Source organism: Cetorhinus maximus, chromosome 29 (genome assembly GCF_964194155.1).
Source record: "Cetorhinus maximus chromosome 29, sCetMax3.hap1.1, whole genome shotgun sequence".
In the NCBI taxonomy this organism is placed as follows: domain Eukaryota; kingdom Metazoa; phylum Chordata; class Chondrichthyes; order Lamniformes; family Cetorhinidae; genus Cetorhinus; species Cetorhinus maximus.
This window is the reverse complement of record NC_135907.1, coordinates 9,708,763-9,736,696: the sequence shown is the minus strand read 5'-3', so window position 1 is coordinate 9,736,696 and position 27,934 is coordinate 9,708,763. Positions and strand designations below refer to the sequence as shown.

The 27,934-nt window shown below is 45.5% G+C and overlaps 2 protein-coding genes across 5 annotated transcripts in view; both read left to right on the top strand.

Moving 5' to 3' along the window:
* micall1a (MICAL-like 1a) overlaps positions 1-7,254 on the top strand; it is an 80,736-nt gene extending 73,482 nt beyond the window's left edge. For all 3 annotated transcript variants that reach the window (XM_078532137.1, XM_078532136.1, XM_078532138.1), the window contains 2 exons: positions 89-135; positions 4,565-7,254. In XM_078532137.1, coding sequence (XP_078388263.1) covers positions 89-135; positions 4,565-4,689 — 172 coding nt within the window. In that variant the 3' untranslated portion in view covers positions 4,690-7,254. The remainder of the gene's footprint in view (positions 1-88; positions 136-4,564) is intronic.
* Positions 7,255-10,010: 2,756 nt separating this feature from the next.
* c29h22orf23 (chromosome 29 C22orf23 homolog) lies at positions 10,011-27,619 on the top strand. 2 transcript variants are annotated; one of them, XM_078532135.1, is made up of 6 exons: positions 10,011-10,110; positions 12,887-12,949; positions 20,056-20,235; positions 24,988-25,119; positions 25,608-25,708; positions 26,455-27,619. In XM_078532135.1, exons 1-6 carry the CDS (start codon positions 10,011-10,013, stop codon positions 26,539-26,541), a joined length of 663 nt encoding a protein of 220 aa, XP_078388261.1. In that variant the 3' UTR covers positions 26,542-27,619. The 2 variants fall into 2 exon arrangements, with proteins under 2 accessions (XP_078388261.1, XP_078388260.1); XM_078532134.1 differs by having other exon boundaries at positions 24,988-25,155.
* Positions 27,620-27,934: the final 315 nt, after the last annotated feature.

The following is a 27,934-nucleotide window of genomic DNA, read 5'->3' as shown; positions in this document are numbered from 1 at the left end:
AGGATAGTGGAGTATTTCTTGATTATGCCCAAAGGCAAGTACATGAGAGAGAGAATGGGAGATTAATTCTCACATTACTGTCTTACAGAGAGGAAGAGGAGGATAAGTTGCTGGCGGCAATGATTAAAAACAAAGGTAAGGTACTTGCTCTAAATCCCATTCACCCATCACCCCCTGTGCTACATTGTTTTTCAGTTAAGCAACACTTTGATTTTAAAATTCTCATCCATAATTATAATCCTTCCATGGCTTCATCCCTGCCTATCTCTGTAATCTCCTTTCAGCCCTAAAAACCCTCCAAGATCTCTGCACTCCTCTAATTCTGGTCTCTTAAGCATCCCTGACTTATAACTCACTCCACCATTGGTGGCCGTGTCTTCAGCTACCCTAAACTCTTGAATTCCCTTCCTAAACCTCGCTGCCTCTCTATCTTCCTTTAAGATGTTCCTCGAAACCTATCTCTTTGACCAAGCTTTTGGTCACCTGCCTTAATGTTTCACTACATCAATGGGGCTATTTATGTGCAGGATCTTATTATTTACATAAAGTATACATGTTAAACTCTCCAGTCCAGAATGCTTGTGACCAAGTCATTTCTGGATGTCAGAATTATCTGGATTATCGAATGAAGTTAGAATTCCCCTACCACAAGTGTGTGAGCCAGAAAACACCGTGGATATAAATATTTACCTGAAGCATAAAACAGTAATAAAACATTTGTTTGGTAGCATAGAACTTGAGTTTTGCTGAAAAAAGAGACATGTTGAAGCTTTTCGTCTTGCACTCATCAGGACACTTTGCAAGAATACCAATATAAGGGGAAAACAACAATATATACTGTATGACTGCTGATTGGTTAGCAAGTGAACTCTGATTGGTGGAGGTGTTGCCATGGAGAATGCACCAAATGATGGTGACTGACAATTAACTGCCGAGCATTGTTTGAAATTTAAACCAGGCAGCTTGACCCTGTTGGTCAAGTATTGCCCTGAGGAATGAGTCAGCGAATGGCTATTACTTATTTTGTTTAGCTGAAACAGGCGCAATGTATGTACATGTTCTTTCTGTCTGCAAAGAACAGGGCCCTGTGTATTAATATATGTAGCTTCCAGAACACACAAATGTGCCACATTGTGAGCCCGACTGATGATCTTAAATTGGTTGTCAACGTAATTCTTAGCACATTGAGGAGTATTTAGCACATGGCCAATCGCAGAATCACATCTAATGTCGGACACTGTGTTTTGAGTTTTGCAAGTATGGCCTGGCTGGGTACAATCTGTACCTTGCCAGTTGTGAACAGCGGCTGGGACATGCTGTTTGATAGGATCCGCCAGTCTTTGGGATGTACGGCCTACATACCTAGCATCACCCTGGCACTGAAATTCATATACCACATTACTCATTTGTGTGATAGACAGAACGTCGGGTCAACATGTCTCTTTTTCAGCAATGATAAAATATTATAAATCAGTCATAAAAATTGTTTTACTTCTCCAATACAGTAGTATCTTCCACGTTTCAACTCAAAGTACTGTACTAAAATGATGCCATGAGTTGCTTCAGTCTGTTCAGAAAACTTCTGGACAACTGGTGTTTCTGAACAATAGATTTCCAGACTGGCGAGATTACTGTGTATAACAGGAGGCAGTTTTTTTAAACAGTTTATTCCAGTTTTAATTTAGGCTAATGTCTGACCCTTCCTATTGCTCTTTTTCCCAATTGAGAATGGCAGCAGAATAGTTGGTCTGAATGCTGCTCTGCAGCAGGGAGGTGGCACAATGAGGGTGTGGTCTTGTTGAGATTCCCAAACTCTTGCTTTTGAGTGATGTTCATATCCAGGATCATTTGTGGATCTTCAGGCCTTTTACCATTGCCATTTTCCCTCTCTTCTGGAACTCAAATGGAGGGCCACATGTAGAAGTTAGTGGAAATTTTATCATATACACAGGGTCCCAGAGACTATCAAAAAGGAAGTAACTCTCCGAGAAACTGTGCATGATTGACTGGGCCCACTGCATAATAGCAGCACTAATTCCTCCCTATCTCTGCAGCTGATTTCCTACAATATAACTTCAATATCTGACAACTTTGCCCTTAAAATCAAATCCAAGAAGCTTCTCTTAAAGGGTATTTAGGGCTTTATATTTGGGACATTGTTCACAAAAGCATGGTAGTGATGATGAATCTATACAACCCATTACTGAGACCTCCACTGGACCACTCCATACAGTTCTGGGTTCCCCATTATGAGACTACATTGAAACCATGGAATGGACACAGCAAAGGTTCACTAGAATCACCTCAGGGATAAATGGTAAGAGTTATGAAGAGAGGCTTGAAGAATTGGGGCTTTTTCACTGGTGTGAAGGAAGAGTTAATTGAGGTTTTCAAAATTTTGATATGTATTAAGAATCAAAGACTCATTACTACATAAAAGGAGGCTGTTTGGTCCATCAGATTCATGCTGGCTCTCTCTAGACCAACCTGCTGAGTCCCATACCCCTACTCTATCCCCCATCAATGCTGGGGTCTCAACGATTTACAATCTACATCAGTGATTTGGATGAAGGAACCGAATGTATGCTAGCTAAATTTTCTGATTACACAAAGATAGGTAGGAAAGTAAGTTGCCAAGAGGAGGTATATTTGCAAAGGGATATAGACATTTATGTGAGTGGACAAAAATTTGACAGATGGAGTATAAAGTGGGAAAATGTGAACTTGTCCACTTTGGCAAGAGAAATAGAAAAGCAGTGTACTATTTAAATAGAGAGAGATCGGAGAACTTGGTGGTACAGAGAGATCTGGGTGTCCTGGTACATGAATGACAAGAAGTTGGTATGCAGGTATAGCAAGTGATTAGGAAGGCAAATGGAATGTTGGCATTTATTGCAAGGGAAATGGAATATAAAAGTAGGGAAGTTTTACTGCAGATGTACAGGGTATTGGTGAGACTATATCTGGGATACTGTGTACAGCTTTGGTCTCCTTATTTGAAAAAACATAATTGCATTCGAAGCAGTTCAGAGAAGGTTCACTCAACTCATTCCTCAGATGAGAAGCTTATAAAGAAATGTTGAACAGGTTAGGCCTATACCCATTGTAGAGACATCTTATTGAGACATATAAGATCCTGAAGGGACTTGATAGGGTTGATATGGGGATTGGGGGGGTGTGTTTCCATCTGTGGGAGAGACTAGAACTAGGGGTTTAAGAATAAGAGGTCTACCGTTTAAGATGGAAATGGGGAGAAATTCTTTCTCTCAGGGGGCTGTTAGTCTATGGAATTCTCTTCCCCAGAAAGCAGTGGAGGCTGGGTCGTTGAATTTATTCAAGATTTGGACAGATTTTTGGTAGACAAGGGAGCCGAGGGTTATGGGGGGGCAGACAGCAAAGTGGAGTTGTGACCACAATCAGACTAGCCATGATCTTATTGAATGGCGGAGCAGGCTCGAAGGGCTGAATGGCCTATTGCTGTGCCTGAGTCCTATGATCCTATGTTCATAGCCCTGCAAGTTTATTTCCTTCAAGTGTCTATCCAATTTCCTTTTGAAATTATTGATCATCTCAACTTCCACCACCCTCATAGATAACAAGTTCCAGTTGAGAGGTTAGAGCTTATTCCCACTGGTTGATGAATGAATAAGGAGGCATAGACTGAGGGTTATCATCCAAAGAATGAAGGGAGAAGCTAGAAGGAATGTTTTACCACAAGGCAGCATCTGGGACATCATTTCAAAGGGAATTGGATAAGGATTTGAAAGGAAGGTTAAAGGGGAAGAGGTTGGGATTGGAGTAGAGCTCAGTTGAGGAGCTTCTCACATCACTCATGTCTGCGTCTAGTAATGGTTTATTACTGATTTTAATATTGAGTGTGTTCTTATAGAAATGGTATACAGTGCTCTGGAAAATGTACTCTGCCTCTCCTGAGACATTGTATAGCAGTCACCCATCACCTCTGTGTTTGATGTCCTACCTGGTCCCCAATTGAGCAAGGCCTCGATTTTAAAATTGTCATCCTTTCCTTCAAATCCTTCCATGACCTCACTTTCCCTAACTCTAATCTCCTACATTGATTAAACCCTCTAAGATCTGTGCTTATCCTCTTCTGGTCTCTTGCGCATCCCCAGTTTTAATCGCTGCACCATTGGCAACTGTGCCTTCAGCTGCCTGGGCCCTAAGCTCTGGAATTCCCTCCCTAAATCTCTCCGCACCATTACCTCTTCTCTTTAAAGGCACTCCAAAAACCCTTTCTTTGCGACCAAGCTTTTAGTCACCTCTGCTAATGTTTCCTTACCTGGCTCGGGTCGAATTGTATTTGATAACAATGCTGTGGAGCACCCTGGAACACTTTTTACATTAAAGGTGCTTTTTTACATTAAATGCATGCTGTTATCTGCGCCCTAGCTTCTGAGGCAGACCAACAATGAGTCCAGGCCTTGCCCCTCCTGCAGGCTACAGGCCCTGCCCCCCCCACAGGCCCTGCCCTTCCTACAGGCTACAGGCTGTGTCAACACATTTGTATACTTCAGAAACATGATTATCTCATTTTTTTAAACAGATTTCCACAAAGATACCAACAGCGAAATAAAGAAAAAGTTAAAATTCAAGCCAAGCAAGATGCTGAAGTTTCTTGGCAACAAGCCAGAGGGAAAGTCCAAAAATGCCAAAGAGAAGAATTTGTGATTGGTGAAAGTGCTGAGGCAAATGGAAAGCTGCACGTGCAGCACCAGCTCTCTCTGACTAGCACGACTGCACTCGCTGGGACAGGCTCAGCTAAACAGTATCTGGTGATTGGTTCATAGGAAGAATATCTAGGTCTCCTACTGACATTAGCCAGCTCCATCATGGTGCTGACATGACATTACTTACTATGTATCCTTAGTTTATGTGCAATAGAAGCCACTACAGTCCTGTATTATTTGTGCTTAGTGCATTTTAATATCACCAGTGAGACACTCTGTCCTTTCTCGGGCTAAAGTCTGTTCTTTCCTTCTATACAGTGTCTTGCAGAGTTTCACAGCTGCAGGGTTGAGTGCTAGTTCCTGAATGAGTCTATTCTTATCCGCTATTGGCCAGTTTCACACCTGGCTCTCGCTGTGCTCTGGAGTAGTGTTTCTGAGTGTCCACTTCCTGCCACACACTGTTCTGCTGCTGCACAGCCCGTTGCCTAAATACCTAGCATCAAACAACACGATTCTGAACTTCTCCAATTTTTATCTGTTTGCAGGTGCTGATTATTTTTAGGCATGGTCTGTGCTGATTCATTGTCACCACAAGAAGGTCTAAATCTACCAATTGTAACTGAAATCTTTGCAAGGAGGCTATCAAATCTCCAAAAGGCAGTGACTTAGCAGTGGCTCATCAGGGACAATATGCAAGTATTGTGTGCCAAACATACTGACACTTCATAGCACAGTGCGCCGGACACCCTAGGGCCTAGTCCACCAGACAGTCTGTAGACACAGGAAGCCATGTAGTCGCTGGATTGGGACACAGGTCAATCAGCGTCTGTGGAAAGAGCAGTCCTCCTGAATTGAAATAATGGCCAGGAACACTGCTGGAATCAGAAGGGATGGAAGGGCTGAAGGCAGAAGGACTGGAGCCCAAGATGTTAACCTTCTCTATCTCTCTCTGAACTGTGGGTTCGTGCTGACTTTGTAGTTGGTCCCATATTGAGACATGGTGCTGACCCTGCCCAGCACCGGTTATGAACATGCTTGAGTACTGACCAGACTGTTGACTGGACCACTTCCCTTTCAATTGTGGGTTTGTCAATATTGGAGCTCTCTGGGATGTAGGGAACTGTTGCCATCTTCACTTTGCCGTTTTGCTTTGTACAAGTAATCCAGCGGTACTTTTCCCCAGTATACAGAGAGTGTGTGTAAAAGGTCTTTGTATCTGGAATCAGTGGGCTGTGGTCGTCAGTCTCATTCATTGCCATCAGGTGAATCTCTGCGCAGCGACAAAGCTATAGACCTCCAGACTGTGAAAACTTCACAGCTGGAACCTAGCAGCTTAAGCTCAATACTACCACAATCATCTTCATATTCCCATTGCAACGTTGGCTTTTCAGAAGTGAGGCATTCCACGCTGCACTGATGGATAGTGCAAACAATAATTAACCACAAAATTCTTGAACTGCTGTGTAACACCAGGACAGACACCTGAAAACTGTAGCAGGAAATATACACATGTATGTCCATACATAACATTTGCATATGGAATTGTGCACACTGAAGCATACATCTTGGGAGCATACACACATCCTACGGGTATACAGCTGCAGGCACCAGTTGACGCTACTGTGCCTTCACATGTTGTCCGGTCATGTATACATGCTACAGTGAAGCTGTTCCTGATGCTAAAATTGCAATTCAGTTGGTCTGTAGTGTCTCAGCATGCACTGTGCTGCTGCTGATCGTTCCAGGTTCAAACTGAAATCAGATGGTCTTCATCTGTTTTTAATTTGCCAATGTTCTCACTGCACCTCGGCTGTGATCAGTATGTGTTACAGTATGCTGTAGTATTGTGCGATGGGAACTTGCTTGAAGCTGGTAAATGGCCTGTCCTCTAGACCTGCGTCTAATTCAGCATGCTGAAGGGGAGCTGATGCAAATCTGACACAGTAAGGGTCTTCATACTTATTCAGTTAGGGTCTAACTTTCAGTTCTGTCTTGCGATGGGGCATTTGCCAGACGAACGCATCAAACAAACAAGCAAATAAACATCAGTTTACATTGTCACGTCAACTAGACTTTGTTAGGGACTCTCAGCTTTGTGTTTTGAAACAACTCTGTGCTTCCATGGATCCAATGAGAAACATTCTATGCATTGTTCTGAATACTGGACTGAGCCCTGGTATATGCACTCTTACCCTAATTAACACAGTTTGTCTCGAGATTTTGTAGTATCCTAGCATTAATTATATTTCTACCTAATATACAGGAACAGCTGCCAAAAGTAAGCCTTAATTCAATTTAATGTCAAACTTTTTGTTGAAAACCTTTTTTTGTACTTACTCTAGAGGGAGTATTGGTGCCATTTTGTCAGATGTTTTTGGTAGTTATCGGGTTGCTTTCCTGGGATGAATTCGAAGCTTTTGCTGAATCAGATCTTTTCTTTAGCTGTTATTCTGCCTTACCTATTTGTATATAATATTTATTGAAACCACAAGCACTGTTCTAAAGCTGTATTATTCTGCTAACAAAATGGGTAAAATTGGGACCAATAAAATGGAATGTTGTCCAAGTGTGTGACTGGTTTATGATTGACAGTTGATTGAGATTGAGAAGCCCATCAACATTTACTTCGTTGGTTTTATGCATGTGCCCTGGAAACAGTCATTGTGCAAGAGGGAAACTTTCTCCTTTTAAGAGGTTTGTCATCTCACATCTGATGGTTGTTTTCTTAGAATGCTCCTGTGCTAGCCATTGCCATGCTTCTCAATCACTGACACTCGTGTTATCTGCAGCTTCGCCAACAATTCGTATTAATATAGTGCCATAAATGTTAATGAAACGTCCCAAGACGCTTTATAGAGACATTATAAACAAAATATGACACCAAGCTTGGTCAAAGAGGTAGGTTTTAAGGGGTATCTTGAAGGAGGAAAGCTAGGCAGAGAGGTATAGGAACAGGAGAAGGCCATCCAGCCCATCGAGCCTGCTCCGCCATTCAATATGATCATGACTGATCGAACACTTCAATGCCTTTTACCCACACTACTCTCATAACCCTTTACGTTATCATTAATCAGAAATCTATCAATCTCTACCCTAAACATACTCAATGACTGAGCTTCCACAGCCCTCTGGTATAGAGAATTCCAAAGTTTCACAACTCTGAGTAAAGAAATTTCTCCTTATCTCAATTCTAAGTGGCTTCCCGCTTATTTTGAAATTGTGTCCCCTGGTCCCAGACTCCTTCTAGGGAGGGAATTCCAGCACTTAGGGGCTAGGCAACTGAAGGCATTGCTGCCAATGGCGGATTGACCAAAACCTGGGACACTCAACAGCCCGATATTAGAGAAGTGCAGATATCTTGGAGGGTCATGGGATTGGAGGAGATTACAGAGCTAGTGAGAGGCCAGGCCATGGAGCGATTTGAGAACAAAGATGAGAATTTTAAAAATTGAGGCATTGCTTAACAGGGAAATATAGTAGGTCAGCAATTGGCACCCCTTCCACAAACATTCACTCCCTCCACCACCGATGAACAGTGGCAGCAGTGTGTGGACCATCTACAAGATGCACTGCAGCAACTTACCAAGGCTCCTTCGACAGCACCTTCCAAACCCACGACCGCTACCATCTAGAATGACAAGGGCAGCAGACACATGGGAACACCACCACCTGGAAGTTCCATCCAAGCCACTCACCATCCTGACTTGGAAATATATCGGCCGTTCCTTCACTGTCACTGGGTCAAAATCCTGGAACTCCCTCCCTAACAGCGCTGTGGGTGCACCTACACCACATGGAACTGCAGCGGCTCAAGAAGGCAGCTCACCACCACCTTCCCAAGGGCAATTAGGGATGGGCAATAAATGCTGGCCCAGCCAGCAACACCCACATCTCATAATTGAATTTTAAAAAGTACAGAGGGGATAGGTGAATGGAATTTGGTGTAAGTTGGGACACGGGCAGCAGAGTTTTGGATGACCTCAAGATCATGGAGGGTAGAAAATGGGAGACCAGCCAGGAGTGCGTTAGAATAGCCGAGTTCAGAGGTAACAAATGGATGAATGAAGATTCACCAGCACATGAGCTGAGGAAGAGCTGGAGTTTGACGATGTAATGGTGAAAATAGGTGGCTTTAATGACAGTGCAAATATGTAGTTGAAAACTCATCTGAATCTGTTCCATATCAGACCTCACTGGATCCAGCGTGGCTGCTCCATTGGCACTGCACTGGATCCAGTATGGCTGCCCCACTGTCACTGCACTGGATCTAGCGTGGCTGTGCCAATGTTACTGCACTGGATCCAGCGTGGCTGTGCCAATGCTACTGCACTGGAGTCAGCGTGGCTGCTCCACTGTCACTGCACCGGATCCAGCGTGGCTGCTCCATTGGCACTGCACTGGATCCAGTGTGGCTGCACCACTGTCACTGCACTGGATCCAGCGTGGCTGGAGCCGCTGCCCCTCTCTTCCCGCCCGCGCCCGTGTTTTATTTCCGGTTATGCGGTGTGTGCTGGGAGTTGTAGTCCACGCGGTGGATGCTGGGCTTTAGGGGGCGGGGTCTGCGTCACTATAGCAACAGAGGCTGCGTCCAAAACAGCGGCACCGGGTCCCCCGCGCAGAGACCGAGAAGCAGCAGCTGGTCGGTTGCCGCTCGGCCTCCGGTCAGTGTCTATCCGGCCTCTGGTCACTGCTCGCCTGGCCTTTGGTCAGACCCCCCCCCTGGCTTCTGGCCAGTGTCTGACCCGTCTCTGGTGATTGTCCTCCTGGCCTCTGGCTGGTCTCTGGCCACTGTCCGCTTGGGCTCTGACCAGTCTCTGGCCACTGTTCGCCCAGCCTGTGGCTGGTCTCTGGTCACTGTCCGCTTGGGCTCTGACCAGTCTCTGGCCACTGTTCGCCCAGCCTGTGGCTGGTCTCTGGTCACTGTCCGCTTGGCCTCTGACCAGTCCCTGGTCACTGTCCACCTGGCCTTTGGTCACTGTCCACTTGGCCTCTGTCCAGTCTCTGACCAGTCTCTGGTCACTGTCCACCTGGCCTCTGGCCAGTCTCTGGTCACTGTCCATCTGGCCTCTGGCCAGTCTCTGGTCACTATCCACTTGGCCTCTGTCCAGTCTCTGACTGGTCTCTGGTCACTGTCCGCCTGTCTTCTGGCCAGTCTCTGGTCACTGTCCGCCTGGTCTCTGGCCAGTCTCTCCAGCCATTGGTTGAGTTCAGGCTGGGATTTTGCTGTTCTGTGTCTAACCAGGCACTGTAACCAGCTGCTGATCCAGCCCCTCCATCAGCACCAAGAGCAGATTGTGGAACAAGAGACATATCCACTATAAAATGGCCAGCGATCAGGGAAGGGATAAAGGACAAACTGGGATCGGATTCTGGAATTGTGCCAGAGCTTCATACAGCAAAGAGACCCAGGACCTGTTGAAAGGTGAGATGGTATATACAACAGAGTAAAACTTCACAGAGATCACAGCACTGATATAGAGAGAGCAACACATGAGACTAATAAATGATGCTCAAAGGGATGTGGGATTCCTTGTATAGGAATCACAGAAAGTTAGCATGACAGTTACAACAAGCAATTAGGAAGGCAAATGGCATGCTTCTTCTATTGGGAGGGGTTTGGAGTGTAAGAATAAATTATCCAGAGATTTGGTGACACCGCACCTGTAGTACTGTGTACAGTTCTGGTCTCTGTACCTAAGGAAGGATATACTTTCCTTACAGAGCCGACAACAGAGATGCACAAGATTAATTCCTGGAGTGAGAGGGTTGTCCCATGATGGGACATTGACTAGAAAGGTTCTGTACTTTGAAGTTTAGAAGAATGAGAGGTGATCTCATTGAAATGTAGAAAATTCAGAAAAACCCTGGGTAGACGCTGAGAGGTTGTTCCCCTTGGTTGGAGAATCTAGAGCTAGGGGGCACTCTCATAAAGGAACATCCATTTCAGACTAAGGTGAGAAATTTCTTCATAGGAGCAAGAGTAGGCTATTCGGCCCATCGAGCTTGCTCTGCCATTCAAACGAACCATGGCTGATCATCTACCTCTACGCCATTTTCTCCACTACCCCTATAACTCTTGATATCAGTAGTATCCAAAAATCTAGCGACTTTTGTCTTGAAATGCCCAACGATTGATCCCTCTGGAGTAGAGAATTCCAAAGATTCACCCTGCTCTGAGTGAAGAAATACCTCCTCAGCTCAGTCTTAAAAGGCCTGCCCCTTATTCACTTAGAGATTGTGAATCTTTGGGATTCTCCACCCCAGGGGGCTGTGGATGCTCAGTCACTGAGCATCAAGATAGAGATAAATAGTTTTATTTAGCACTAAAGGAATCAAGGGATATGGGGATAAGGCGGGAAGTGGAGTTAATGTAGAAGGTCAATGGCAGAGCAGGCTGAAGGTACCATATGGCCTACTCCAGCTCCTATTTCCTATGCTCTTAAGGGGGGAAGGACAGGGTGCGGAACACACAAGCTAAAACAGGCCATTCAGCCCCTTGAGCTTATTCACCCATTCAGTTTGATCATGGCTGATCTGCATCAACCCACCTTGGTTCTGTAACCCTCAGTACCCTTGCCTGACAGAAACCTATCAATCTCAGTTTTTACATTCTCAATTGACCCTCAGCCTCCACAGCTTTTTGTGGGAGAGAGTTCCAGATTTCCACTACCCTTGTGTGAATAAGTGCTTCCTGACATTCACTCTAATTTTAAGGTTATGCCCCCTTGTTCTGGGCTTCATCACCATAGGAAATAGGTTAGATGGAGGGAAACTGCCTTCCTCCTCCTCCTCCTTCAGGTACCATGCCCTAAGAAGGCGTTGGTGATCATGGACTTCCATCGGATTGGTCCATGATCATGCTTGGCAAAGTACTGCAATGGTTTGCTGTTGCCTTCTGCAGTATGGCTGACCGGGAAACTCTTACCTTCTGCTATTAGGCATATTGGAAGGATTTACAGGCTGATAATCAACATCATGAGCACACCTTCCATGGCCATCAAGTCCTGAAGTGGGACTTGACCAGGGAACTTCTGGCCCAGAGGTAGAGACACCACCACTGCCCCAAAAGACCTCCCCCCTGAAACTGCCTACTATACTATACTCTTCTATATTTAGGGCAAATGTAGACTGTGCAACCTGATCCCATCAATTAACTCTTTTACATCCAGTATCATTCTGATGAATCTGCACTTCTCAGCACGCACTCCCCCAGCCCAAGGTTGATATACCCCTAACTCAACAGTTGCTCCAGATGGATTTTGACTAGAGCTTTATATAACTGGAACCCAATTTCCACCCCTTTGTATCCCAGCTCCCTCGACATTAAGACCAATGTTTCTGGAGCCTTCCTAATTTTTTTTATACCTGTCCTCTAGCTTTTGGTGACTTCTGTACTTAGATTCCTAAATCTCCCTGCTCTTCCTAGCTTCTTGCCAATAAGAAAATACTTTGAGTTATCTTTCTTAGGGTCCATACTGGATGATCGCACACTTCCCCATACTGAACTCTAACTACCACAGTTCCCACCCACCTCATTTAATTTATCAATGCCCCTTTGTAATTTTATGCTCCCATCTGTGTGGAGTGTGCTAAATAAGGCTAAATGAGAGGGTGCGCTGCAGATGCAGAGAACCATATGGAAGTATGATGTTGTGGCAATAACAGAGACCTGGCTAAAAGAAGGGCAGGACTGGGTACTAAATATTCATGGACACAAGGTGTTCAAGAAAGACAGAGAAGGAATGAAAGGAGGGGGCAGTTGCAGTATTGATTAAGAAGAATATTACAGTGGTAGAGAGAGAGGGTGTCCTACAGGGGTCAAGAACAGAATCTATTTGGTCAGAGCTAAGAAACAATAAAGGTGCCATTACATTGCCCAGTGTAGTCTATAAGCCAACAACTAGGAAAGACGTAGACAACAAACTTGCAAGGAAATTACAGAGAAGTGTAAGAATTATGGAGTAGTTATAATGAGGGACTTTGATTATCAGAATGTAGCAATTGTATAAAGGGCAGAGAGGAGCAAGAATTCTGAGAGTATGTTCAGGGGAATTTTCTGCATCAGTATGTTCCCAGTCCAACAAGGAAGGAGACATTGCTGGACCTGGTTCGTGGGAATGTCACAGACACATTCTGTAGCTCAGGCTGTGTTCCCCGTTGTTGCTCTTACTGACTGACCTCACCTTGTCTTGTTGCAGTGATGATGCAGGAATCCAAATTGAATAAATTCCAACAGAGACAGCTTAACAGAAGACTTCAGGGTGAGAATATTTACACATGAGCCTCTCGCTCTCAACTTTGCAGTGAACAAAATCTCATGTTGTATCTGCACTGGGAGTGTTTAATAGGACAATTTAGAGGGAGATTTATTCTGCATCTAACTCATGCTATGCCTGCCCTGGGAGTGTTTGATAAAACTGTAGAGGGAGATTCTCTCTAACCTGTGTTGTTTCTGCCCTGGGAGCATTTGATACAGCAGTGTAGAATTGTACAATGATACAGCACAGAAGGAGGTCATTCAGCCCATCATGCTTATGTCAGCTCTTTAGTGGAACTAAGCAATTAATCCTACCCTCCTGCACTTTCACCATAACCCATTAAACTTTTTCCCTTCAATTATCCGATTCCCTTTTGAAAGTTACTGTTAGATCTCCTTCCATTGCCCTTTCAGTCAGTGCATTCCAGATCACAAAAACATGTTGCATTCAAAAAAATCTTAATCTCACCCCTGGTTATTTTGCAAATTATCTTTATATCTGTATAATCTTGTTACCAACCCTTCTGCCACTGGAAATAGTTTCTCCTTTTGAAAAAAACATTCACAATTTTAAATATACTTGTATCAAATTTCCCACTAACCTTCTCTGCTCCTGGAGAACAACCACAGCTTCTCCAGTCTCTCCACATAACTGAAGCCCAGCATTCTAATCAATCGTTTTTATTTTAAATTTGTGTATATGGATAAACTCGGAAGACCAGCATTTGTTACTCATCCCCAATTGCCCTTCAGAAGTTGGTGGGTGAGCCGCTTTCTTGAACTGCTGCAGCCCATGTGGTGTTAGAGAAGAAATTCCAGGATTTTAACCTAGTGACAGTGAAGGCACGGGTAATATATTTCCAAGTCAGGATGGTGTGTGGGTTGGAGGGGAACTTCCAGGTGGTGATGTTCCCATCCATCTGTTACCCTTGTCCTTCTAGGTGGTAGGGGTTGTGAGTTTGGAAGGTGCTGTTGAAAGACACTGAGCAAGTTGCTGCATTGCATCTTGTAGATGGTACACACTGCTGCCACTGTGCATCAGTGTGGAGGAATAAATGTTTAATGTCGTGAATGGGGTGCCATTCAGGTGGGCTGCTTTGTCTTGGACGGTATCAAACTTCTTCAGTATTCTTGGAGCTTCACTCATCCAGGCAAATGGGGAGTATTCTGTCACACTCCTGACTTGTGCCATGTAAATGGTCGACAGGCTTTGGGAGTCAGGAGTTGAGTTACTCACCAACCTCTGACCTGCACTTGTGGCTGCAGTATTTCTGTAGCTGGTCCAGTTCAGTTTCTGGTCAGTGGTAACCCCCAGGATGTTGATTGCGGGAATTCAGTGATGGTAAGGCTATTGTCAAGGGGAATGGTTAGATTCCCTCTTGTTGGAGATGGTCATTTCTTGGCTGTTGTGCGGCATGAATGTTACGTGCCACTTAGCCCAACCCTGAGTGATGTCCAGGTCTTGCTGCAGGCAGACTCGGACTGCTTCAGTATTTCAGGAGTCGCGAATGGTGCTGAACATTGTGCAATCATCAGGGAACATCCCCACTTCTGACCTATGATGGAGTGAAAGTCATTGATGAAGCAGCTGAAGATGGTTGGGCCGAGGATACTAACTTGAGGAACTCCTGCAGTTATGTTCCAGAGATGACTGACCTCCAACAACCACAACCATCTTCCTTTGTGTTAGGTATGAATCCAACCAGTGGAGAGTTTTCCCCCTGATTCCCATTGACTTGAGTTTTGCTAGGGCTCCTTGATGCCACACTCGGTCAAATGCTGCCTTGATGTCAAGGGAGTCATTCTCACCTCACCTCTGGAGTTCAGCTCTTTTGTCCATGTTTGGACCAAGGCTTTAATGAGGTCAGGAGCAGAATGACCTTGTGGAACCCAAACTGAGCGTCAGTGAGCAGGTTATTGTTGAGGAAGTGCCGCTTATTAACACTGTCGATGATACCTTCCATCACATTGCTGAAGATTAAGAGCAGATCGATGGGGTGGTAATTCCCTGCTTTTTGTGGACAGGACCTACCTGGGCAATTTTCCACATTATCAGGTAGGCGCCAGTGTTGTAGCTGTACAGAACAGGAGCACTAGTTTTCAACACCACAGCTGGGTGTTGTTGGAGCCCATATCCAGTGTGCTCAAACATTTCTTGATATCATGTGGAGTGAATTGAATTGGCTGAAGACTGGCATCTGTGATGCTGGGAACCTCTGGTGGAGACTGAGGTGGATCATCCATTCGGCACTTCTGGCTAAAGATGGTTGCAAACGCCTTGTCTTTTGCACTGACATGCTGGACTCCACCATCATTCAGGATGGTAATGTTCTTGGAGCCTCCTCCTCCCATTAGTTGTTTACTTGTCCACCACCATTCATGGGTGAATGTGACAGGACTGCACCCTCTCTGGTACCCAGCATTAAACACAATACTGAGGATGAACCTCCATTGCTTTTGTACTGTCTGCCTCTATTGCTAACGGCATGGAATCCATTTGCCTTCTCAACTTATCCTACCACTTTCAAAGATTTGTGTAAATTTTCCCCAGGTCTCTCTGTTCTGCACCCTCTTTAAATTTTTTCCATTTAGTTCATATTACCTCTGCTTATTCTTCCTACCAAAATGTATCACTTCACATCTCTCTGGGTTAAATTTCATCTGCCACGTCTCTGCCCATTTCCCCAGTCTGTCTATATCTTCCTGAAATCAGCTACTATCTTCCTCACTGTTTGCTTCTCTTCTGAGTTTCATTTCTTCTGCAAACGTTGAGATGTATTCCCAAGTCCAGGTCATTAAAAAGGGCAATGGTCTTAATTCTGAGTGGAGATGTAGGGGAGAGGGGCGGGGAGAAATATCACTGTGCTTTTCCCTCCAGTCTGAGAAACAGTTTCACAACTACTCTGCTTTCTGTCCCTGGCCAGTTTTATCTCCACATTACCACTCCCCTTTTTAATTTCATGGGCTTCAATTTTGCTAACAAGTCTATTTGGTATTTTATCAAATGCCTTTTGAAATTCTATATACAACACCAACTGCACTACTTTAATCAATTCCATTAGTTCAAATAACTCAAACAAGACAGTGAAACACAATTTACCGTTAACCAATTAGCCCATACTTTTCCAAATGGTAATTAATTTTTGATTCTCATGGTGACCACACTGTTGCCTTAACACTGACTGGGCTGTTTTTTTATTCATTCGTGGGATGTGGGCGTCGCTAGCCACATCCAGCTTTTATTGCCCATCCCTAATTGCCCTTGAGAAGGTGCTGGTGAGCTGCCTTCTTGAACCACTGCAGTCCATGTAGTGTAGATACACATACAGTGCTGTTGGGAAGAAGTTCCAGGATTTTGACCCAGCAGCAATGAAGGACCGGTCGATGTATTTCCAAATCAGGATGGTGAGTGGCTTGGAGGGGAACTTTCTGTATTTGACAGGCTTTCCTCTGCCTTTGTTTTGAACAGGGGTGTAACATTTGCAATTCCCCCAGTCCAACAGCATCACTACCCCCATAACTGCGGTCAGAGTCTCCAATTTCCATCCTTACTTCCCTCAGTAAGATTGGATATACCTATCTGGAACATGTCACTTTTCTACTTTCAGTACCGCCAACTATTTAATCTCCTGCACTTCACCTATTTTATCTGTTCAATATCATTCCTATGTCCTCCTTCACTGTTACATTTAGTCCCTTAGCCATGCCTTCTACCTTCACATGTGGATCTCTTTTCTAATGTTTAATGCCCCACCTTTCTTTGAATACCCTTTTACTATTTATATTTTTATAAATATATTTATTAAAGACCGCCCCTAATCTTCCCCTGTAACAAGGGGAGGCGATGGCGTAGTGGTATTGTCACTGGACTAATAATCCAGAGACTCAGGGTAATGCTCTGGGGATGGCAGATGGTGGAATTCAAATTCAATAAAAATCTGGAATTAAAAGTCTAATGATGACCATGGAACCATATAGGTTGTTGTAAAAAACCATCTGGTTCACTAATGTCCTTTAGGGAAGGAAATCTGTCGTCCTTACCTGGTCTGGCCTACATGTGACTCCAGACCCATGTTGACTCTTAAGTGGCCTAGCAAGCTTCTCAGTTGTACCAAACCGCTACAAAGTCACAAAAAAGGAATGAAACCTGACAGACCACCCGGCATCGATGTAGGCCCCGGAATCGACAACAGCAATCTCAGCCCTCTCAACCCTGTAGAGCCCTCCTTACTAACATCTTGGGGTCTAAAATTGGGAGAGCTGTCTCATAGACTAGCCAAGCAACAGCCTGACATAGTCATCCTCACAGAATCATACCTTACAGATAATGTCCCATCACCATCCCTGGGTATGTCCTGTCCCACCGGCAGGACAAACCCAGCAGAGGTGGCAGCACTGTGGTATATAGTTGGGAAGGAGTTGCCCTGGGAGTCCTCAACATCAACTCTGGACCCCATGAAGTCTAATGGCATCAGACATGGGCAAGGAAACGTCCTGCTGATTACCATGTACCGCCCTCCCTTAGCTGATGTGCTCCTCCATGTTGAACACCACTAGGATGAAACACTGAGGGTGGCAAGGGCGCAGAGTGTACTCTAGGTGGGGGACTTCAATGTCCATCACCAAGAGTGGCTTGGTACCACCACACTGACCGAGCTGGCCGAGTCCTAACTGACATAGCTGCTAGACTGGGTCTGCGGCAGGTGGTGAGGGAACCAACATTACCAACCTGCCTGCCATAGATGCATCTGTCCATGACAGTATCGGTAGGAGTGACCACCGCACAGTCATTGTGGAGACGGAGTCCCGCCTTCACATTGAGGAAACTCTCCATCATGTTGTGTGGCACTACCACCGTGCTAAATGGAATAGATTTCAAACAGATCTAGCAACTCAAGACTAGGCATCCATGAGGCGCTGTGGGCCATCAGCAGCAACAGAATTGTACTCAACCAAAATCCATACCCTCATGGCCTGGCATATCCCCACTCTACCATTACCATCAAGCTAGGCAATCAACCCTGGCTCAATGAAGACTGCAGGAGGGCATGCCAGGAGCAGCACCAGGCACACCTAAAAATGAGGTGTCAACCTGGTTAAACTATACAGGACTACTTGCATGCCAAACAGCATAAGCAGTAAGTGATAGACAGATTGCACAATGTTCAGCAGCATTCACGACTCCTCAAATACTGAAGCAGTCCATGTCCAAATGCAGCAAGACTTGGGCAATATCCAGGCATGGGCTGACAAGTGGCAAGTAACATTCGTGCCACACAAGTGCCAGGCAATGACCATCTCCAACAAGAGTGAATCTAACCATTGCCACTTGATGTTCACTGGCATTACCATCACTGAATCCCCCACTATCTACATCCTGGGGGTTACCATCGACCAGAAACTGAACTGGACTAGCCATATAAATACTGTGGCTACAAGAGCAGGTCAGAGGCTAGGAATCGTGCGGCAAGCAACTCACCTCCTAACTCCCCAAAGCCTGTCCACCATCTACAAGGCACAAGTCAGGATACTCTCCAATTACCTGGATGACTCCCAAAACACTCAAGAAGCTTGACACCGTCCAGGACAAAGCAGCCCGCTTGATTGGCACCACATCCACAAACATTCACTCCCTCCACCACCGATGCACAGTAGCAGCAGTGTGTACCATCTACAAGATGCACTGCAAGAATTCACCAAGGCTCCTTCGACAGCACCTTCCAAACCAATAACTATTGTCATCGAGAAGGGCAAGGGCAGCAGATAGATGGGAATACCACCACCTGGAAGCTCCCCTCCAAGTCAATCATCATCCTGACTTGAAAATATATTGCCGTTCCTTCACCATCGCTGGGTCAAAATCCTGTAACTCCCTCCCTGACAGCACTGTGGGTGGTACCTACGCCACATGGACTGCAGTGGTTCAAGAAGGCAGCTCACCATCACCTTCTCAAGGGCAACTAGGGATGGGCAATAAATGCTGGCCCAGCCAGCGAAGCTCACATCCTGTGAATGAATATTAAAAAAAAAACCTTTTAGGAAAAAGTAAATGTAGTGGGGGGAGTTGGGAAGGGGGACAGGAAAAGGTTTGTGTTTGAGAATTGAAAACAATGGGAACAGCTTAGCTGAAAGTATCTCTTGAGATTGAACGAAGATCAAATGAAATAATGCAGCAGTTCGGTAAATATTTAACAAAAACACTTCCTGTAGCCGGGAAGAAACAAAGTGATGGTGTATCCGATTCTGGGATTTGTAGAGAGGACTTTCCATTGACTGTGATTATTCTTGGTAGCTGCAGATCTCCGGTTGAAAACCCCTGAACTAAATGGTATAATTTATAATGAGGTTGCAGGAACAGAGGCCCCTGGGGGGTTTACATACAGAAATCTTTGAAGTGGCTCCATGAGTTGATACGGATTTTTTTTTTTAAATATCCGTGGCTTTATATAGCAAGGCATAGACGACAAAAGTAAGAATCTAAATCCTCCTAAGTGACTGGAGAATTATGTCAAATTCTGGTCACCGCAGTTCGAGAAGGATGTTGGGGCCTTGGAGAGGGTGCAGAGCAGGTTTACTGGAATGGTGCCAGGGATAAGGGAGCTTCAGTTAATGAGGAGAGACTGGAGAAGCTGGGATTGTTCCCCTTGGAGCAGAGAAGGCTGAGGGGAGATTTGATAGAGTTGTTCAAAATCATAAAGGGGTTTTGATAGAGTAAATAAGGAGAAACTGTTTCCAGTAGCAGAATGGTCAGTAACCAGAGGACATGGATTTAAGATAATTGGCATAACAGCAGAAGCAAGAAATGAACATCATTCGTTTTACACAATGAGTTGTTACGACCCGGAATCCACTGCATGAAAGGACGGTGGAAGCAGATTGAGTCGTAACTTTTAAAACAGAACTGGATATAAACTTGAAGTAGAAAATAATTACAGGGTAATGGGGGAAGGGCAGGGAAATGTAACTAATTAGGTACCTCTACCAAAGAGCGAGCTCAGGCATGATGGGCTGAATGACCTCCTTCTCCACAAAACTGCCATCTCATACTTGCTGGAAGTTTCTGGTTGAGCCTGGACCATGTTTGTTGTTTTAATATTCCTTTTCTTGTAGAAGGAGATGCTCTTCCTGTGAGCTGCAATCCTAACTGCAGCAAGGCTTCAGCTCCCCCTCCACTACCACCAGCCCCATCTATCCGCGTCCATCCCTCCTCCAAACCACACCTGCGACCTGCAGAAAGTTGCCGTGCTGGAGACGCATACCAACGGGAAAGGTTTCGACCCCGGCCAACAAGTAGGTGTTCAAATATAGCCAACATAGCAAACCTAGCAGCACCCTCTAATCTGTCGCACCTCAAGCAATCAGCACCCATCACTGGATTATCTATTAGACAGACCCCACAAAGAAGGACCCTCAGCAAGATGCTTCAAAGCTCTCTGAGAGAAGACTGAATACATCCCAGTTAACGAGCACCCCCAACTCCACCCCCCACAGCCCAACCTCCCCACTTAAGGCCAGGCCTTCACTGTAAAATTAGGGAACCCCCTTCACCATAACATAAGCCTCCCTTGGTCCTCTGCTCAACATATCCTATTTTCATGCAAGCTTCCCGGAACTGAAAACAGGAATTCTGTTATGCACATGTACAGGAGCACTGCATTTTCCCCACAGATCGCTCAAAATGCTTTCAGATAATGCGATCCTATCACCATTTTATTTCCCTCAGTAACTGAAATTTCTAATGCCCAAAATAAAGTTTTAAACAGAATTAAAAATCCGTTAAATAATTAACTATTCAAAATAACTACATTAAATTCATCCACTGAATTGTCTTTTGTATTGTTTCATGACCCTCACTAAAGGCTTTAGCATCTGCCCAATACCCAGGCTTAAACTTGACATTTTTACCCAAAGCTGTGACAATAAAGGGCAAAAAACAAAAGACTTGTGTTTATATCGTGCTTTGCACGACCACCAGATGTCTCAAAGCACTTTACAGCCAATGAAGTACTTCTCAAGTGCAGTCACTGTTGTAATGCATTCCTACACTGGTCTACAAACCAACTGATTTTTGTCCCTGGGGTTGGTGCTGAGGTCTGTATTAAAACCCTCCCCACTTCATTCCATATCACAAACCCTGACCTCACAATCTCCCAGCCATCCTCTATTGAGCTTCACCTTTCCATCCCCCTGAGGCTGCTGATGCTGATTGAAACATCTTATCTTAACACTGTCTTTCCAGAACTAAAAACATATTTGACTTTGCAAAGTCCTCCTCACTAATAGCTGGGGATTCTTCCAATTTGAAGAGCTGTCCCATAGAATAGTCAAACAACAGCCTGACATAGTCATTATCACAAATTCACACCTTAGAGCCATTGACCCAGACTACTCCATCACCATCTCTGGGTATGCCCTGTCCCACCAACAGGACAGACCCAGCAGTGGTGGCAGCAGTCATATACATGCCCTGAGAGTCCTCAACCCATGAAGTCTCATAGCATCAGGTCAAACGTGGGCAAGGAAACCTCCTGCTGATTGCCACCTACCTCTCCCCCGCCACCCCACCCCACCCTCAGCTGATATATCAGCTTCTCAATGTTGGACACCACTTGGAAGAAGCACTGAGGATAACAAGGGCACAGAATGTACTCTTGGTGGGGTACTTCGATGTCCATCACCAAGCTCGTTAGCATTGCAAACATATGAATTAGAAGCAGGAATGGGCCATTTGGCCCCTCGAGCCTGCTCCACCATTCAGTAAGATCATGGCTGATCTGATTGTAACCTCAACCCCACATTCCTACCTACCCCCGATAACCTTTCACCCCCTTGTTAATCAAGAATCTATCTACCTCTGTCTTAAAAATATTCAAAGACTCTGCTTCTACCGCCTTTTGGCGAAGAGTTCCAAAGACCCACAGTCCTCTGAGAGAAAAAATTTCTCCTCATCTCTGTCTTAAATGAGCAACCCCTTATTTTTAAACAGTGACCCTGAGTACGAGATTCTGCTACAAGAGGAAACATCCTCTCCACATCCACTCAGTCAAGACCCTCAGGATCTTATATGTTTCAATGAAGTCGCCTCTTACTCTTCTAAACTCCAGCAGATACAAGCCTAGCATACCCAACCTTTCCTCATAAGACAACACACCCATTTCAGGCATTTGTCTAGTATACATTCTCTGATCTGATTCTAACACATTTGCACCCTTCCTTAAATAAGGAGACCAATACCAGCACAGTACTCCAGATGTGGTCTCACCAGTTCCTTGTGTAACTGAAGAATAACCTCCCTACTTTTGTATTCAATTCCCCTCGTAATAAATGATAACATTCTATTAGCTTTCCTAGTTACTTGCTGCACCTGCATACTAGGCTTTTGTGATTCATGCACCAGGACACCCAGATCCCTCTGAATCTCAGAGCTCTGCAATCTCTCACCATTAGATAATAAGCTTCTTTTTCATTCTTCCTGCCAAAATGGACATTTCATATTCCCCACATTATACATTTGCCAGATCTTTCCCCATTCGCTTAACGTATCTATACTCCTTATGTCCTATGTTCACAACTTACTTTCCTACCTATCTTTGTGTCATCATTAGTACTGAGTGAACAGGTCAAGTCCTGAAGGACATAGCTGCCAGACTGGGCCTGTGGCTGTTTGTGAGAGAATCAAGAAGAGAGAAAAATCTACTTGACCTCATCCTCGCCAATCTACCTGCCACAGCTGCATCTGCCCATAAGACTATTCACAGGAGTGACAACTGCCTAGCCTTTGTGGAGACAAAGTCCTATCTTCACATTGTATTAAGCGCCACTACCAACATGCAAAACAGGGTAAGTCAGCTCTAGCACTCAAAACTGCATATTCACGTGGGCCATCAGCTCCTGCAGAATTATATTCCAGGACAATCTGTAACCTTATGGTATATCTCCCACTCTACCATTGCCATCAAGTGAGGGGACCAACCCTGGTTCCATGAAGAGTGCAGGAGGGCATACCAGGAGCACCAGGCGTACATAAGAATGAGATGTCAGCCTGGTGAAGCTACAACACAGGATTACATGCATGCCAAATAATGGAAGAAGCATGTGATAGACAGAGCAAAGTGACCTCCTGACTAACTGATCAGACCAAAGCTCTGCTGCCCTGCCACATTCTGTTGTGAATGATGGTGGATAATTAAACAACTAGCAGGAGGAGGAACCCAGCACATTGGTGCAAAAGACAAGGCCGAAGCATTTGCAACAATCTTCAGCCAAAAGTGCCGAGTGGATGATCCATCTCGGCCTCATCCGGAGGTCCCCAGCATCATAGATGCCAGCCTTCAACCAGTTCAATTCATTCCACTTGATATCAAGAAACTGCTAAAGGCACTGGATGCTGCAAAGGCTACAGGTCCTGACAATATTCTGGCAGGAGTACTAAAGACTTGTGCTCCAGAACCAGCTGTACCCCTAGCCAAGCTGTTCCAGTACAGCTACAACAGTGGGATCTACCCAACAATGTGTAAAATTGCCCAGATGTGTCCACAAAAATTTGAACAAATCCAACCCAGCCAATCGCTGTCCCATCAGTCTACTCTCGAGCACCAGCAAGATGATGGATGATGTCATCAACAGTGCTATCAAGCAGCACTTACACAGCAATAACCTGCTCACTGATGCTCAGTTTGGATTCTGCCAGAGCCACCCAGCTCCTGACCTCATTACAGCCTTGGTCCAAAGATGGACAAAAAGGTTGATCTCCAGAGGGGAGGTTAGAGTGACTAGCCTCTACATCAGGGTAACATTTGACCAAATATGGCATCAAATGGCCTTGGCAAAATCGAAGTCAGTGGAAATCAGGGATTAACACTCCACTGGCTGGAGTCATACCTAGCACAAAGGAAGATGGTTGTGGCTGTTGGAGGTCAATCATCTCAGTTCCAGGACATCACTTCAGGAGTTCCTCAGGGTAGTATCCTAGGCCCAACCATCTTCAGCTGCTTCATCAACAATGCCCTGTACAGTTGTAGCTGACTTCCCTACTTTTATACTCCATCCCCCTTGCAATAAAGGCCAATATTCCATTTGCCTAAAATAAAATACTGCAGATGCTGGAAATCTGAAATAAAAACAGAAAATGCTGGAAAAACTCAGCAGGTCTGGCAGCATCTGTGGAGAGAGAAACAGAGTTAATGTTTCAAGTCTGTATGACTTCTTCAGGGCTGTTCTTCTTCACTAGTTTCTGTTTTTATTCTATTTACTTCCTAATTACTTGCTGTACCTTCATGCTAACATTTTGTAATTCACGTACAAGGACACCCAGATCCCTCTGTACTGCAGTATTCTGCAGTCTCTCTCCATTTAAATGATATTCCACTTTTCCCTTCTTCCTGCTAAAGTGAACAACCTCACATTTTCTCACATTATAATCCATCTGCCAATTTTTTTCCCACTCACTTAACCTAGTTATTGCCAAGATAATCCTTTCACTCTTTCTCTCTCTCTCTCCCCCATCGTCTCTCACAAATCATTCCCACTTCCCTCATTCCCTCTTGCCTCATTTCCTCTTCATTTACAACCCCACCTTGCCTCTCCCACCCCTCCCGCTCTGCCTCTCCCCATCCCCCTCTCCTCTACATCCTTCTCTTCCCCCACTCTTTCATCCACCACCTTCGCTTCCCCTTAACCGCTTTCCCTCTCCTCCTTCCCATCACCACCCTTTGCTCCACTTATCCAACCTCCTCTTTTTTGCTTCCCTTATCTCCTCATCTCCCTTTCTTCCTCTCCCCATTCTTTCCCCTTCTTTGCTGCCTCTCCTTGTTCCCCTCCTCCCTTTATCTCCTGCCACCCATTCTCTCCCTCCTTCCCTTATTCATCTCCCTTCCTCCTCCTCCCCTTCTTCCAACTGCCTTCCCCTTCTTCCTTAACCCCTTCTCCCCTTTTTCCCTCTCTGGCTCACGCTCCCTCCTTCACTCATCTTCTCCCTGTCCCTACCTCTACACTTTCTCACATACTCACTCGCTGTGACAATCACTCATTATTTTACTTCAGGGAACTTGGAGAAAGAGAAGCAGCGTCTGCAGAATCTCATGGCGACTGGGAAGGACGATCCTGTGCCCAATCACAAACCAAAACCCAAGAAGAAGGAAGAGGAGGCGCAGGAAATCGATCGGTTTGAAGAATGTAAGTGTTTCGGCCACAGAGCCTCTGCTACCAAAGGTTGGTCCCTGCTATGTTGATGGTTCTGAATCTGACACGACGGGTCGTGGGCTGAGTGTGAGGGCGGGTGCTGTCAGTGAGGATGTGGGTGAGGATGCGTGCTGTCGATACGGGAGGGTGCTGGCTGAGGGTGTCTGTGAGGGAGGGTGCTGTGGGTGAGGGTGAGGATGGGGAGGTGTGAATGGGAGAGTTAATGAGGGAAGTAGCAGTCGGTGAGGGTGAGGGGGGATGAGGGTGTTAATGAGGGAGAGAGCAGTCGGTGAGGGGGGATGAGGGTGTTAATGAGGGAGAGAGCAGTCGGTGAGGGGGCGATGGGAATGTTGCTGAGGGAGGGAGCAGTTGGTGAGGTGGGATGAGGGTGTTAATGAAGGAGGGAGCAGTTGGTGAGAGAGGTGGGGGAGGAGGAAGAAGGTGATGTCTGTTATTGAGCTCAGTTTCTTTTACTATTCCAGTATGTAATGAGATTGAAGAGAGGCGAGTGTTTCTGGAGCAAATGGAATCTCTCGGCCAAGGAAAGGATTTTCGAGCAATCATTCAAACCGAAATCTCCCAGGTACTGGAACAGTTCCCATTCACAGGGACTATGATCTTAATCTTTCAAGTACAGTCAGCGGGAGACCTACTGATGGATTTGGTTCCTGGCCAGTCAAAGAGAGCACAACCTCTGTAGTGCAATCCTGGCAGAATTGGAGCTGTTCAGGACTCGGACCCCGCCACCCCAACCCCCCACCGTGTAGGGCAGGCCCTGCTGAATCTAGTGAGGGAATCCCTTCTCCTAATGAAACAGGTAACAGGCAGAGGGAAAGCTCATCTGGACCCTGAGTATCGTCTGACAGGATGAAGGGGGGAACATCCAGTGGTTTTACAGCTTGACCCCAGTGGGGATGGGGAAACATGAACTGAACTGGCAGAACACAGGCCACTGTTCTCTCTGACAGTCTGACGATACAACTGCAGCAGACAGTGAATGAGGGCTTCACCCAGATACTGAGCTGCACATGCAAGAGGTTTGTTGGTATCAGGGTGAGGTGATTGTGCTGCCCTCACAGTTCTTTCAAAGCCCATCACCCTGGCACGAGCTGATATTTCTGAGGGTGAAAGCTGTGTAGGGACAAGGTTCAGGATAAATACAGTACATTTGCTGCCAAATCTCTCTGCCACCAGCTGGTCTCCCTATAACCTGCTCAACGATTTTCTGATTATCAGTAAATGCTAATAATGTTGCAGATAAGAACTACTGGGTGAGCAGAATCCTTCCAGCTCGACCTCCCCTTCATTAACACCTCCTGTCTGTTACAGAAAATCCGTGAGATGGAGGAGATTGACAGGAGGAGGAACAATGAACTAGAGATGGCCAAGAGAGAGACAGGATCCACTTGTTCATAGTTTCATGTTGAATATCAAAAAGCCTAGGGTGTTATAAATTACCTGGAACAAATTTATTTAAAATAAAAATAACACCTGCATCTGGAGCAGATCCCTGCCAGGGACTGATTCAATCCATTTACAGCCCCTCTCGAGCCACATCCTCATTTTTAACCCTAATCACTGCTCTCAGATTGTTACAAGCTGCTGCTTCTGCTCAAGCTAGTCCCTTTCAACTCCCATAGACCCACCATTTCTTTCTTTGCTTGTCTCATTACCATCCCTCTTTCGCTTTGCACCATCAACCCTTTTGTCATTCCCAGACCTTCTCTTTAGTTCATTTCTCTGTTCCCCTCTTTCCCGGTCTCTTTACTTCCTTAAAACCTCTTTCACCTCTAACCTTTTCCAATTCTGATGAAAACTCATCAACGTGTCATGTTTCTCTCTCCGGGTTAGAGGCTGCAGACCTGCTGAGTATTTCCAGCATTTTCTGTTTTTATTGGCCCCTCAGACCCACACCCAGGTTCCTGAGATCACAGGGCCAGATGACTGAGATCACAGGGCCAGATGACAGATCACAGGGCTAGATTACTGAGATCACAGGGCCAGATTACTGAGGTGACAAAGGAGATCGCAGGGCCAGGTTAGGGACCGCAGGGCTACGTTCCTGTGATCACAGGGACAGATTCCTGAGATCACTGGACCAGATTACTGAGATCACAGAAATATACAGGGCCACATTACTGAGCTCACAAGGTCAGTTTGAATGAAAATAAGAGCTATTTGCATTTCTGCACCAGTTTTTATGACCTTAGCGCTTCACAGCTGCACAAGAGTTATTGAAGTGTAATTACTGTTGGAGTGTAGGAAACACAGCAGCCAGTTTGCACACAGCAAGATCCCATAATCAGTATTGAGATAAATATTCTATAAATGTTAACCAGGAAACCGGGGAGAAACCCCTGCTCTTCACAATCAAATTTTTTGGTCCATACTTGAGAGGACATATGTCTCACTCAGAAGGCAGCACTTCTAACAATGCAGCAGTCCCTGAGGCTGCCCCTCTAACAATGCAGCACTCCCCAGTACTGGCCCTCAGACAGGGCACCGGTCCCTCAGTACTGCCTCTCCAACAGTATAACAATCCCCAGGACTCCCCAGTACTGGCCCTCCGACAGGGCACCACTCTCTCAATACTGCCTCTCCAACCGGGCACCACTCCCTCAGTACTGCCTCTCCAACAGGGCACCCACTCTCTCAGTACTGCCTCTCCAACAGGGCACCCACTCTCTCAGTACTGCCTCTCCAACAGGGCACCCACTCTCTCAGTACTGCCTCTCCAACAGGGCACCACTCCCTCAGTACTGCCTCTCCAACAGGGCACCCACTCCCTCAGTACTGCCTCTCCAACAGG